The sequence below is a fragment of the Haliotis rubra genome, unplaced genomic scaffold, assembly GCF_003918875.1.
Source record: "Haliotis rubra isolate DU_JTF1 unplaced genomic scaffold, ASM391887v1 Scf414, whole genome shotgun sequence".
NCBI lineage: Eukaryota > Metazoa > Mollusca > Gastropoda > Lepetellida > Haliotidae > Haliotis > Haliotis rubra.
In genome coordinates this window covers 645,017-659,931 of record NW_025767096.1, presented here as the reverse complement: position 1 = coordinate 659,931, position 14,915 = coordinate 645,017, and the positions used below count along the sequence as shown (strand labels likewise).

The window sequence follows — 14,915 nt, the reverse complement described above, 5'->3', positions numbered from 1 at the left end:
GTCTTTAGTTTGAATTCCATTGCATGACTCTCAAGTTTCAGGAGAGTTTTTCAGAATCTGGTGTGGACCAGTGGCTTAAGTTGAAGAACCAAAGTTTTCAGGTGTAACCACTAGTGGCTTAAGTACAAGAACCAAAGTTTTTCAGGAATCTGGCTTTGGACTGGACTAGTGGCTTAAGTTGAAGAACCAAAGTTTTTCAGGAATCTGGCTTTGGACTAAGTGGGCTTAAGTTGAAGAACCAAAGTTTTTCAGAACCAAAGTTTTCAGGAATCTGGCTTTGGACTAGTGGCTAGTGTGGCTTAAGTTGAAGAACCAAAGTTTTTCAGGAATCTGGCTTTGGACTAGTGGTTTAAGTTGAAGAACCAAAGTTTTTCAGGAATCTGGCTTTGAAGAACCAAAGACTAGTGGCTTTAAGTGGCTTAAGTTGAAGAACCAAAGTTTTTCAGGAATCTGGCTTTGGACTAGTGGCTTAAGTTGAAGAACCAAAGTTTTTCAAAATCTGGCTTTGGACTAGAGGCTTAAGCTGAAAAACCAAAGTTTTCAGGAATCTGGTGCTGGACTAGGGCTTAAGTTGAAGACTGTGTGTGTAATGTTGCTTATTTGGCAGCCACATGTAATCCTGAAAACATTAATCAAACTCGCATTGGATTAGTGGCTGTTGGGAACCTAGCTTTCCATTGCCCATTTGAGAAAACTTTGAACCCATATTTCTCTGTACATGTGTTACCTGTACAATTCCTGCTTTACCAATTGTTGGTTTCAGATTATTAAATATGAAAGCAGTACAAATGTGTCAGTATAGCATCAATTTGCAAAATACTTGATTCTGATTAGTTTACCAGAGGTTACCAAAAGCAATAACAGACCGATTAAAAATCGAACAAAATGGCAGACTATTCAACTCTTATATGCATTTTTTCAAAATGAAATCTAGCTGAGTTTATCCTACCTGAGTGGTCGATAGGTTTGATTGGAGCATCTGGTGGCGCTGGCTTTGCGACAGTCACGCTGCAAACAGAAACACGCACACTGGATAATTTTTCATGTCTTCCTCTTCAGCTAGGGGTAGCCTAGTGGTTAAAGAATTTCCTCCTCATTACCAATATTATGTTTTACAGATTAAAGATAGAATGCAGCAGAGAGGGTTCGGGTGATCTGGGCATGCAGCCCAGACAGCGAATGGGACTTCTCCAAGGAAACGCTTCCTAGTTGAACCCACCAAGAACTTTCTGGAGAATATGTAGACTCCCCAACACTGCAGCCTTCTGCATTACCCAGAGTGTCAGAAGGGCTGTACTCCCAGATGAGAACCCGGGCACTCTTCTGATATGCACCAAGAATTCAGGAGGTACCAAACCAAGGGCACCGAGAACAACAGGGAGTCTGACGAAATGTCTAGCTTGCATCCTAGGTAAACTGTTGTCAGACTCCCCGTTGTTCTCGGAGTGCTTGATTTGGTACCAAGAGATCAGGAGGTATTATTATTATTATTATTATTAAATGTAATATTATAATCAGTCCGCTGAAAGAATCCTAGGCTTGACTTTATGAATGCTTGAAATATTGCATAAATTGGATACATTATGCAGAGTAGTAGGGAACATTCTTCTTCATGGGCAACATGCACAGGCTACACACTATGAATGTCAGGAATCAAACCTTGGTTTTTAGAATGATTCACTAAGCAACACATCAACCACTGGCCCACCACAAGAGTGGCAGAGTAGGGCTTCGACAATCACTTTCTTACTTCCTTAAGAGGCATTTACAAGCTGGTATGATGAACAGGAACGATTTTTAAGGATAGACAACTTCTTTATTGGAATTGATGCGACGTTTTGGTGAAGAAACCAAGCCTTGACACTGATGATTTGGCCAATTACAGACCCGTCACAAATCTATCCTTTGTGTCCAAGGTGCTGGAAATGGCTGTAAAGACTCGCCTTACTGCTTATTTGAAAAACCACAGTGTATATGATGAATTTCAGTCAGCGTATCGGAGCAGTCACAGCACTGAGACAACTTTACTTCATGTAATGGACACTTTGCTTGGAGCGGTAGACTCTGGCCAGGCTTGTGTACTTGTCCTTTTGAATTATCGGCAAAGACCTGCTCTCCAGGTTGCAAAAAGTCCAAAATGCAGCTGCCAGATTGATCTGCAGAACCACATCTCCCCAATCCTCATGCGTCTGCACTGGTTACCACTCCCAGCCAGGATAGAATACAAGATACTTAACATGACGTAGAGATGTCTTAACAATGCAGCTCCATCCTATCTCTCTAGTCTTGTCAGAGAGTAGGTTCCAACCAGGACTCTTAGATCAGCCAATCAGTTGCTGCTCATCGTCCCAAATACACGTCTGAAGACATACGGACATCGACGTTTTTCCTACTTGTCAGCTATCCTCTGGAACAATCTGCATTGGTCTCTCAAAGAATCCCCCTCAATAGCCAGCTTCCAGTCTAACTTAAAACCTTTCCTGTTCAAGAAGCACTATAACATATAAATGAACTCCAGCTGTAAATATGTATATATGTCAGCGCCATGAGCAACCACTTGGTGATTGGATATAGGGCGCGCTATACAAATGGACTTACTATTATTAGATGCTTGCACTGTTATCATCACTTGCTTGATAACAACAGTGTTAGCATCTACACAGAAACATGGCATCCATTAATAAAGAAGTTGTCTATGCATAAAAAATCGTTCCTGTTTAATAAACTTGATTGAAATTTCTTTGTTCTCACATAATGTGAGATAAAACCCAGTTGACTGTATGTACTGGTATGAACATTGGTATAATTGGCACACCAACAGGGATCTACCTTGATTCCTGTATCTGAGGGTCCCTGGGACTCATACTCTTAATTTTCATGGGGGCCTGGACAACAAAATGGGGGTCCAGACACTTAAATATTATTATTAATACTATGTTGTAATATTGTTGTAATTTAGTTACTGTTATTGTATTGTGTATCATGATCATCACATTGTTACAGTAATTAAATTGCAAATAATACCATAATCCGGCTAGTAGCGAACTCTGTGATAAACTAATTGTGACTTGACTGGATCTTTCGCCAAAAAGTATTTTTTCTGCGTCCATGTGGAAGTGCAAAGAAATTATGTTGCATCCATCGTCAATTTTTGTGCATATAGGACGCAGGAATTCTCGTCCCATAAATCCCTGCACCAAGGATAATTATTGGTGAGATTCCAAGATTTGAACCTATGATTGACTGTAGTATGGGAAAGGGAGACAACTCAGTGAATTGCAGAGCCTCATGCAGTTGAGCCACCATTCACCCACTCTAATAGTTTGAGCTTTTGTCGACTCACGCTCTCATGTTCCTATGGACAAATAAACCTGTTTACCAATGCAGTCATAAGAAATGAAAAAAATATTTACTTTGACTGATAATCTAAACTATGCACAAACATTTTATCTGAAATGTTTAAACTTGTACCATATTTGTTTTCAATGAAAGCAAAACAACAAAAAGTTCTGCTTTTACAGATTTTTTATCCTGAAGACACTCCACAAACCAAACCCTTTTCAAACACTCAAGATTAATGTGATTTTCATTCGAGGAAAGTAAATATTATGTGTAATGCAACAGACTTTGAGTACCAAATATTATCTCAGTCTTCTTATTTGCATTAGGCGGACATGTATTTAAGTCCTGTCAAGATTATTGAATTTTTCATTACAGATTTCACAACTGGAATTTTTTCACAACCCAGTCTCTCACCATTAGACAGATTATCTGAGGGTGTTAAGAGAGTGAGTCTTGTATGTTGTTTCATGCCACACTCAGCAATTCTCCACAGGGCTACAGATAAGGGGCGTACAGGCGTAATGTACGTCTCAAAATCAATTAAGTACGACATAATATAAGATTTCAAGCGTATCGTGTACGCACATAAACACCTTTGTACCTCTAATGGAAATCTATTTCGGATAAATACTTGTCAAGTTTCTTTTGCGAAACACGATTTGACACATGAGGAAACCCCGACAGTAGGAATCACTTGCGTTGCCATGCAATGATATGCGTCACTATTTTTCGATTGGCTAAAAACTACACTGTTCCTATTTATATCCAGTCGGACCTGACATTTCGCGCATCACACGGTCGCTCAGTTATTTCTCCCGCGTCTTCAAATACAAATACATGGTTGGAAATAGTGATCGATGAATCGTCCAGACAAACCACATCAACTCGCTCACACAAAAACATGTCAGTACTCCTTCAAAATTCTCAGTACACCTCCACTTGCAATATGATGCGTAAGTACACTCGCACCCCCAAAAGTTATCTGGAGCCCTGTTCCAGCCGTATGATGGCAGTCTGTAAATAATTGAGTCAGGACCGGACAATCCAGTGACTGACATCATGAGCATTAATCTACTGGGATACAATGACATGCATCAGCCACCTGATCCAGTTCGCTGCCTCTTACAACAAGCATGGGTTGCTGAAGACCAACTCTAATGTGGATCTTCATGGGTTGTCATAAGTCAGAAGAAATGCTGATAACATAGGGACAGGACTTACAATCTAGGTTTTGGCTTTTCGAGCTCGGCAGCTGGCTTCAGTTTTCGGACTGTAACTGTTGATGAGACAGGCGTCTTCTTGCGCTCAGCTGGAGGACGAGGTTCATGGATCTGATGAAACAATATGGATCATAATAGTATTCCATCAATTTTGGGTAACTAACTGTTGATATTTCACAAGTGCTACCTGTGTTGATACTTTTCACTCATTTTTTCAACCATTTTTTCAATGTTAAACTGGTCGCTTCTTTGTATTTTGATTTGAGTTCAAAATGATGGCAGTGAATGATCAGGAAACATTTATAAATGGTGTCAACTTGCAACAGTCTGAACAATGCAGCACAGATTTCATTTGTCTGTTACCTATTTGCCCTCTCTGTTAACCCAGACCTCTAATGCCCTTTCCCCAGTTATCATAAAACCATTACCCTGTCTGGCAGACTAACTAGTACAGCTTACCTTAAGGACACATTCATCCTCCTATGTCCCTTCCAAACATGCTGACACCTCCAACACCAACTGACCAACCAATATCTGTAGTGACACCTCTACCCCAACCAATATCCTTCCTGACAGGTCCAACACCAACTGACCAACAAATATCTGTGGTGACACCTCTCTACCCCAACCAATATCCTTACTGACACTTCTACCCCAACCAATATCCTTACTGACACTTCTACCCCAACCAATATCCTTACTGACACTTCTAAACCAACCTACATCCTTACTGACACTTCTACCTCAACCGACATCCTTACTGACACTTCTAAACCAACCTACATCCTTACTGATGCTTCTACCCCAACCTACATCCTTACTGACACCTCTACCTCAACCGACATCCTTATAAACACCTCTACCCCAACCAACATCCTTACTGACACCTCTACCCCAACCAATACCCTTACTGACACTTCTACCCCAACCAATATCCTTACTGACACTTCTACCCCAACCAATATCCTTACTGACACCTCTACCCAAACCAATATCCTTACTGACACTTCTACCCCAACTAATATCCTTACTGACACTTCTACCCAAACTAATATCCTTACTGACACTTCTACCCCAACCTACATCCTTACTGACACCTCTACCTCAACCAATATCCTCACTGACACTTCTACCCCAACCAACATCCTTACTGACACCTCTACCCCAACCAATATCCTTACTGACACCTCTACCCCAACCAATATCCTTACTGACACTTCTACCTCAACCAACATCCTTACTGACACCTCTACTCTAACCAATATCCTTACTGACACCTCTACCCCAACCACATACACCTTACTGACACTTCTACACCTAACCAACATCCTTACTGACACCTCTACTACTCCCAACCTCTAACCAATATCCTTATCACTTATCCCATTGACACCTCTACTGCTTAACCAATATCCTTACTGACACCTCTACCACAACCAACATCCTTTGTGACACTGACACTTGCGGCACTCTACCCCACCTACATCATCCTGACCACACTCACCTTCTACCCAAAACCAACTTTCATCCCATTCCTCACTGACACCTCTACCCCAAGCAATATCCTTACTGACACTTCTACCTCAACTTACATCCTTACTGACACTTCTACCTCAACCAACATCCTTACTGACACTTCTACTCCTCAACCAACATCCTTACTGACACTTCTACCTCAACCAATATCCTTACTGACACTTTCTACCCCAACCAACATCCTTACTGACACTTCTACCCCAACCTACATCCTTACTGACACTTCTACCCCAACCAACATCCTTACTGACACTTCTACCTCAACTAATATCCTCACTGACACTTCTACCTCAACCTATATCCTTACTGACACTTCTACCCCAACCTACATCCTTACTGACACCTCTACCCCAAGCAATATCCTTACTGACACTTCTACCTCAACTTACATCCTTACTGACACTTCTACCTCAACCAACATCCTTACTGACACTTCTACCTCAACCAACATCCTTACTGACACTTCTACCTCAACCAATATCCTTACTGACACTTTCTACCCCAACCAACATCCTTACTGACACTTCTACCCCAACCTACATCCTTACTGACACTTCTACCCCAACCAACATCCTTACTGACACTTCTACCTCAACTAATATCCTCACTGACACTTCTACCCCAACCTACATCCTTACTGACACTTCTACCCCAACCTACATCCTTACTGACACCTCTACCACAACCAATATCCTTACTGACACTTCTACCCCAACCTACATCCTTACTGACACCTCTACCCCAACCAATACCCTAACTGACACTTCTACCCCAACCTACATCCTTACAGACACTTCTACCCCAACCTACATCCTTACTGACAACTCTACCTCAACCTACATCCTCACTGACACCTCTATCACAACCAATATCCTTACAAACACTTCTACCCCAACCAATATCCTTACAGACACTTCTACCTCAACCAATATCCTTACAGACACTTCTACCCCAACCTACATCCTTACTGACACTTCTACCCCAACCAATATCCTTACTGACACCTCTACCTCAACCAATATCCTTACTGACACCTCTACCCCAACCTACATCCTTACTGACACCTCTACCCCAACCAACATCCTTACTGACACTTCTACCCCAACCTACATCCTTACTGACACTTCTACCTCAACCTACATCCTTACTGACACTTCTACCCCAACCAATATCCTTACTGACACTTCTACCTCAACTTACATCCTTACTGACACTTCTACCCCAGCCTACATCCTTACTGACACTTCTACCCCAACCAATATCCTTACTGACACTTCTACCTCAACCTACATCCTTACTGACACTTCTACCCCAAGCAATATCCTTACTGACACTTCTAACCCAAGCAATATCCTTACTGACACTTCTACCTCAACTTACATCCTTACTGACACTTCTACCCCAACCTACATCCTTACTGACACTTCTACCCCAAGCAATATCCTTACTGACACCTCTACCCCAACCAACATCCTTACTGACACTTCTACCCCAACCAACATCCTTACTGACACTTCTACCCCAACCAACATCCTTACTGACACTTCTACCCCAACCAACATCCTTACTGACACTTCTACCCCAACCAACATCCTTACTGACACCTCTGCCTCAACCAACAATTCCTTACTGACACTTCTACCCCAACCAACATCCTTACTGACATCCCTACCCTCACACCATTTACAGATATCCTTACCCAATCTGAACCACCAATCCCCTAACCTCTTCACTGATTTCCTTGGCCCCCTGCCCAGCATCCTGAAGTTTGGACTAGTGTTGGGAATAGGTTGAAATCTCACAATTGATGATTGGTTTATTACCTACGAGCAATCATCGAACAAAATTGGTTAGCGACATTTTTCAGATTTTCCTATTCAGGTTGTTATTGCAGATAAGTATGACGCGGTTTTCTGTTGTTTTTGTTTTAGAAACTGCGCAAATTGCATTTGTGAACTTCACATAAATGTAAAATGATACAGCTTGCTACTTGCTAAAGTGATGACTAATATATCATGAACATAAACTTCCTAGAGTCTTCAAGAAATATTCAGTCATGACTTTTCAGCAAGTGAAGTGAGTTTTCTAAGAATGATACACGTTTTCAAGCCCTGACAACTTCTAAGATATGTTCCATCGTCAAGTGTTTCAAACATAAAAACAGTAGTTCCAAAATCGTTTGTTTTTGATTATGAGAAAATGTGATCGATTGCTTGGTCATTTGGTCTCGACCAATCTTCGATTATTTCAATTAGGAACACCACTAGTTTAGACCCACCTTCTGCAGTTCATCCTCTTTGATCTGAAGTTTTTCGATCTCCTCATTCCAGATGACGTTGTGTGATGGTGGTCGGTTCTCACTGTTCTCCTCCTGGGAGGGCGTGGCCGACTTCTCGGGAGTACCATCTCTCCTTTTGCCTTTATTCAGTCGATCTAGAATAAATGAAGTGACTTGTTGGTTATTTCAAAGTGGATTAAGTAAAATTGAAAAGAGAAATCAATGACATTTTTCAAAAATATTTCTTTTGAAACATGACTTACGTGAGGTCGAATGAACAGATAATCTCCGGTTTCCTTGGCGACTAGCTCGTCTCCCCGACATTATACTAACCAATCAAGTTGCATCTACTGATACAAACATAGCAACAGATATTATACCAACCAATGAAGTTGCATCAACTGACACAGACATAGCAACCGATATTCTGACCGATCAAGTCCCATCTATTGAAACAGAAACAGCAACAGATATTACACCAACCAATCAAGTTATCTACTGACACAGACAAAGATACTGATTTTCAGCAACCAATCAAATCCTATCTACTGATACAGACACATAGCAACAGACATACCAACCAATCAAGTCGACCACATCTAAGCGTTGACAAATCAGACCCCATCTATTGACATAGACATAATCCTGTGTCCATGTAAATTATTATTAAGTATCATTCTGACACAGGTATAATCCTTTATCATCCCTAATTCTGTACCACAGGAGATATTGCTCGTGTGAGAACAAACATTACCTCCTAGGAGATATCATTTTGACAGTAGATTTTGTGCAATGCTATGACGTCATGAACTTGATGACATCACAATGCTATGACATCACTGCACTGCAAGTCTAATGGCAGAACCGTGTTCAGATATGTACAGTTTTCATTGAAAACTAATAAAGAGTGATTTTTTACGATAAACAGAATCTCACCCTCATGTCTTCTGATATCACATACATATCAACAATCGTTGATAAGAGTAAAAATATCCTTGGCAAGACTCAGATATTTGCAACTGTATCAACTTGTAGTGATATATTTGATATCAAAAGACACTCAGGTGAGATTCTCTATGTGTCCATACAAAATATCATGTATCAATCTGTCACAGACATAATCATACAACTTATCATCAAGTATCAATCTGTCACAGACATAATCATGTCTCCATACAACTTATCATCAAGTATCAGTCTGTCACAGACATAATCATGTCTTCATACAACTTATAATCAAGTATCAGTCTGTCACAGACATAATCATGTCTCCATACAACTTATCAATCAAGTATCAGTCTGTCACAGACATAATCATGTCTCCATACAACTTATCATCAAGTATCAGTCTGTCACAGACATAATCATGTCTCCATACAACTTATCATCAAGTATCAGTCTGTCACAGACATAATCATGTCTCCATACAACTTATCATACAACTTATCATCAAGTATCAGTCTGTCACAGACATAATCATGTCTCCATACAACTTATCATCAAGTATCAGTCTGTCACAGACATAATCATGTCTCAACATACAACTTCATCATCAAGTATCAGTCAATGTCACAGACATAATCATGTCTCCATACAACTTATCATCAAGTATCAGTCTGTCACAGACATAATCATGTCTCCATACAACTTATCATCAAGTATCAGTCTGTCACAGACATAATCATGTCTCCATACAACTTATCATCAAGTATCAGTCTGTCACAGACATAATCATGTCTCCATACAACTTATCATCAAGTATCAATCTTAGAGACATAGACATAATCAACTTATCATCAAGTATCAATCCACACAACTGTGTCCACACAACTTATTATCAAGTATCAATCTTAGATAGACATAATCCTGTGTCCATACAACTTATTATTAATTATCAATCTGAGATAGACATAATCCTGTGTCCACACAACTTATTATCAAATATTCATCTCAGAGACATAATCCATCTGATTATCAAGCATCCATCTGAAAATGTACAAAGCCATGAATACTTTTACCCAATAAGAATATCCTGATACCACAAATCCTATTCCAATCCTCAGCTCTGATCCAAGCATGTTGAACACATGATACACAAAGAGTATACACAAACCACAATCACAAACAGTGTACACATACAATATGCACATACAGGTCTCTGACAGAGGTAATCCGCCTATAATATTCACTGACCATGTACGGCATACCTTACCACAAGTCCCTCTATAGGGATCATGCATGTAGCGTTATTGAACGTTTATAGCTATTGATCTGCTGCTGTTTCTGTGGACTCTGGTCGCTAAGGCAGGAGTCTCCATAGGACTAAACCAATTACCTTGAATGTCAAATAAACTTATTAATCTTGCTGCCATGCTGTATTCCTTGTTGTGCTTTTATTGCCTAATCGTTGGCTGCTTCTTTGAGATTAGCGCCGGTTGCTAACGAAGTCAGGAAAGCAGATTTCTAAATTAAGGATGACATAGTACTGGCACTTAAACTGTCACCAGCCTAATGAAAATGGTGTGAGATTTATCTGAGATTTAGAATCTGGGATAGAAATTGTTTCCTTTTATGTTCCATTGGGCAGTCGTTATGATGTTTAGATGTGACCTTTAAAATTTAAGGGTGTCAGTAGGAGCAATACTTTTGATCCATCATCGATGTTGGTGAACGGCATTTTATCCTGAATTTGAGGTTGATGAACTGATCTGTTGGGTGTGTCTACAAGATCGAGACTCAAGTATTTTAAGACCACTATCAGACAGCTTGTTTAATACCAACCCTGACATTAAACAACAAACATACCTTATATGTTTGAATGTATAAAATAGCTACACACAGCAATATTCCAGCTATATGATGGTGGCCTGTAAATAATAGAGTCTGGACCAGACAATCCAGTGATCAACATCAAATAGGCTTCACACACCAGACCAATGTGAGGAACAAACCCAGGTCTTGCTTTAAAAATTTGGCCATACCACCACCATTGAACCACTTTGAGTGGGGTAGCCTACCGGTTAAAGCGTTCACTCGTCACGCCAAAGACCCGGGTTCGATCCCCACATGGGTACAATGTGAAGCCCATTTCTGGTGTCCCCTGCCATGATATTGCGGCAATATTGCTAAAAGCTGGCGTAAAAACATATTCAGTCAGTCAGTGAACCACTTTGAGTCTTCCTCAGTGACAATATGGTTTCAAAGTGAAGTAAAATTCATGAAAATACACGATAAATAGAGGATTTGTCTTTCTCTCATTAAACCACACGATGACCTAAAAAATCCATGCTGACATGAAAACATTTTTGATAAGAAAAGACACACATCTTTGTATACTTATACAACCTGTGGGAGATGAAGATGTTTCCGAATCCAAATCGAACGCAACTGAATGCTGTCTGATCGTCCCCATCATCTTTACTGCAGGCTGCAGACAGACTGAGTTAGGGCAACGCTAATTAACTACTGCAACAGGTATAAATTATTTACCTGTCTGTATCCCAAACTCATCAAATATAGATACACAGAGCTGGAGTCATTGAAACTTTCGTATTCACTTTGAACTGGTTTCAGATACTGCTGTGCTAAGATAGTATGACAGTAATTTTCTCGTTAGTTACAGACAGTGAACATAATTAGTACAATCTTTACGGAATTAATTATTTAAATAGTGACGTAGAAAAATCTTAACTGAAAATCCTTGTGCTGAATACAACCTGGTCATACAGAACACCACTTGTCTGAAACCTGATGGAAAAGATGGACCTGTTTTCTCCCAAACTGTAGTTATTTATGGAAACTATTTGGAAGAGATTTTTATGTTTTCTACCTGATTCAGTCATCAATATTTCTGCTCCATCAAGGTAGCCTGAAAAATAATCACGTCTGGTCCAAGAAAAACAGTTACTAAAAGCATCATCAGGTCCCAGCGCATTCTAGCATGATGACAACAGCCAAGTTACAGGGATCCACAGTTTCAGCTTGTTAACAAATATTAATGGTAGGTATTTGGGACTGATTCTCCCTTGGATTACAACTTGTGGAGTTGGAATGGTGAAGTAAAGAGTCAAGTTATACCGAGCCATAATGAGAATTTAAGTCATCTGATACAGCAAGTACAAAGTATCAACAAGTATTTGGTACCTGGAACTAATTCTACCTTGGGGTACCCACAGCGAAGTTGGAATGAAGTCACAGTGGGGACTCCTGATAGTCGATATGTTTATATTGATTATTCCATATGTTGGAGAGTCTCCCGGCTGCTGGATCAGATTGAGACTGGAGAGTATGGACAGTTCACAGGACTATAAGGTAAGCTCATGCTAATTACTTTCTTCATAGTGACACGTGAAGATAACTATTGCCAATCCATGCCTAAACATGTATTATAGCAAAATTTTCAATAATTCCTAATCTAACATTCCAAATATGCTTAAACAGTGCTTTCCATTGTGTCGTGATGTTTCTGTAGATCAAAGATTTCACATGTGTAAACACATAATTTAATACTTTACATAATCTAGACAATTCAATTCAATGTGGTATTCATTAGGGCTTACGATTCACAAGTGTATTTTGTGAATTAAAGTTTATTTGTTTCTTAATTCAATTCATTATTCATGATCACTAAAATCAAATATTCATGAATATTTTTTAAATGAATGTTTTTACTTGAGTATGTCTATTATTTACCAAAGCGAGATATGCAAAATGTTACATATCAAGCCAGGATAACAGTAAACATAGATAACACTGTCATATATTCAGTTTGACAGTAATGTGGTCAGTGGATATTGCTGTCATATATTACCACCGTCAACATGGTCAATACGGTCGAAACTGTATATATTTTATTATTATTTAACTGAATATAATATTAAGACATCAACGAGTGACATGTTCAGGTATTCATCTGAAACATTTGCATTCATTGCCCTCTATTCATGATATGTATTGTACTATTTGTAGTCGCCTCATGTGGATTCTTTGACGCCCTAGTATTCATACATGATTTGTAAAACCACTTCAGAGAGAAATCTGAAACTTCTAATACTTTAAAAATTAAGGATCATATCACATCATATCAGGGGCGGTGGGGTAGCCTAATGGTTAAGGTGTTGGCTCGTCACGCCAAAGACCTGCGTTCGATCCCCCACATGGGCACAATGTGTGAAGCCCATTTCTAGTGTCCCCCACCGTTAAATTGCTGGAATATTGCTAAAAGTGGCGTAAAACCCAACTCACTCACATCACATCACATCACATCTCACATCACATCACATCACATCATCATCACATCTCATCACATCACATCTTTCTTGCATCACATCCATATTGTAATCTCATTCTCATCTCATAACATAAAATTTCAAACAAAAAAAAAGAAGATTTGTTTTATGTTGCAAACTATATCCAAATATATTATAATTTATATGTAAGGACAATGCAATCCCCTTGGCTACTAACCTCCATCTGCTGTCACTTTTACACTCATATGTTGTATTGTCGACCAAATCCTCCGAGCTCTTGCCACATAAATATACTGAGGGAAACAAATAAGGTATCACATGAAAGCACAAGTGTTTAATATTTATTTCGAAGGTTTCTTCACAAGCTTTGTATTGCACAGCTTGTGAAGAAACCTGGAAAAAATAAAGGAACGCTTGTGCTTTCATGTGATCCCTTATTAATTCCTTTCAGTATATGTATTTTAGCATTATTATCAGTCAACTTGAATCTAATGTTACAATAGGCCTAGACAGGGGTTTGTCGCTGTGTTCTTGTAGTGAAAAATGTCATATGACAAATTGGGCAATTTACAGGTATTGATACAGACATGATTTTAAAAACTTTCATTTCATGAAATTACATTTTTACCATCCCTTTTTTAAGAATAAGATTATATGATTATGAAATTATTGATCTTGTACATTTATGTATTGATCAAATGTATTCATACTTGATTACAAAAGCTATTAATTGAGTAAAATTACATCTCTAACTTTCAATTTGTAAGTATATAGAGGATATTATATGAGTGCCTATGTCATACTATGTTTACGACACGAGTGCCTAGATATTGGTATTTCCCGAGCGAGAGCGAGGGATATACCGATATTTAGTCACGAGTGTCGTAAACATAGTATGATATGGGCACGAATATAATATTCTGTTTATTACTGAAGTCGTCAAATTGAGGAAAATAAACCCAAATCTACTTTCAAACATAGGCTGGCTATCCGACGTTGCCGCATGTAGAACGCAACGTCATAGAAGGAACGTGACGTCATAGCATTGCTCATGACGTCGCGTCACCATGACAAAGTGATATTTTGCCCTAGGGCATCGTATGAAAAATATGAACCCCGATATTTTCGTTCTCGTAGGTAATAAAATATTATATGATGAAGAGATCTTTAATCTTGAGCATTTCGGTATCACCATGGCAACCTAGTCTTATGAATACATGACAACATTTATTAACTCCTTTTGAGTAGCATACCGGTATATATAAACATATGTTTTGAGCTTTGTACAAG

The 14,915-nt window shown here is 39.2% G+C and overlaps 1 protein-coding gene across 4 annotated transcripts in view; it reads right to left on the bottom strand.

The window, feature by feature from the left end:
- The window catches only part of LOC124288292 (MYCBP-associated protein-like), an 83,270-nt gene that overhangs the window by 43,010 nt on the left and 25,345 nt on the right, over positions 1 to 14,915 (bottom strand). For 2 of the 4 annotated variants that reach the window (XM_046724808.1, XM_046724806.1), the window contains exons 2-5: positions 8,640 to 8,726; positions 8,377 to 8,531; positions 4,564 to 4,673; positions 950 to 1,008 (exon numbers count right to left, since the gene is read on the bottom strand). In XM_046724808.1, the coding sequence (XP_046580764.1) occupies positions 950 to 1,008; positions 4,564 to 4,673; positions 8,377 to 8,531; positions 8,640 to 8,700 (385 nt within the window). In that variant the 5' untranslated portion in view covers positions 8,701 to 8,726. The remainder of the gene's footprint in view (positions 1 to 949; positions 1,009 to 4,563; positions 4,674 to 8,376; positions 8,532 to 8,639; positions 8,727 to 14,915) is intronic. The other 2 variants (XM_046724807.1, XM_046724810.1) reach the window with 2 other exon arrangements.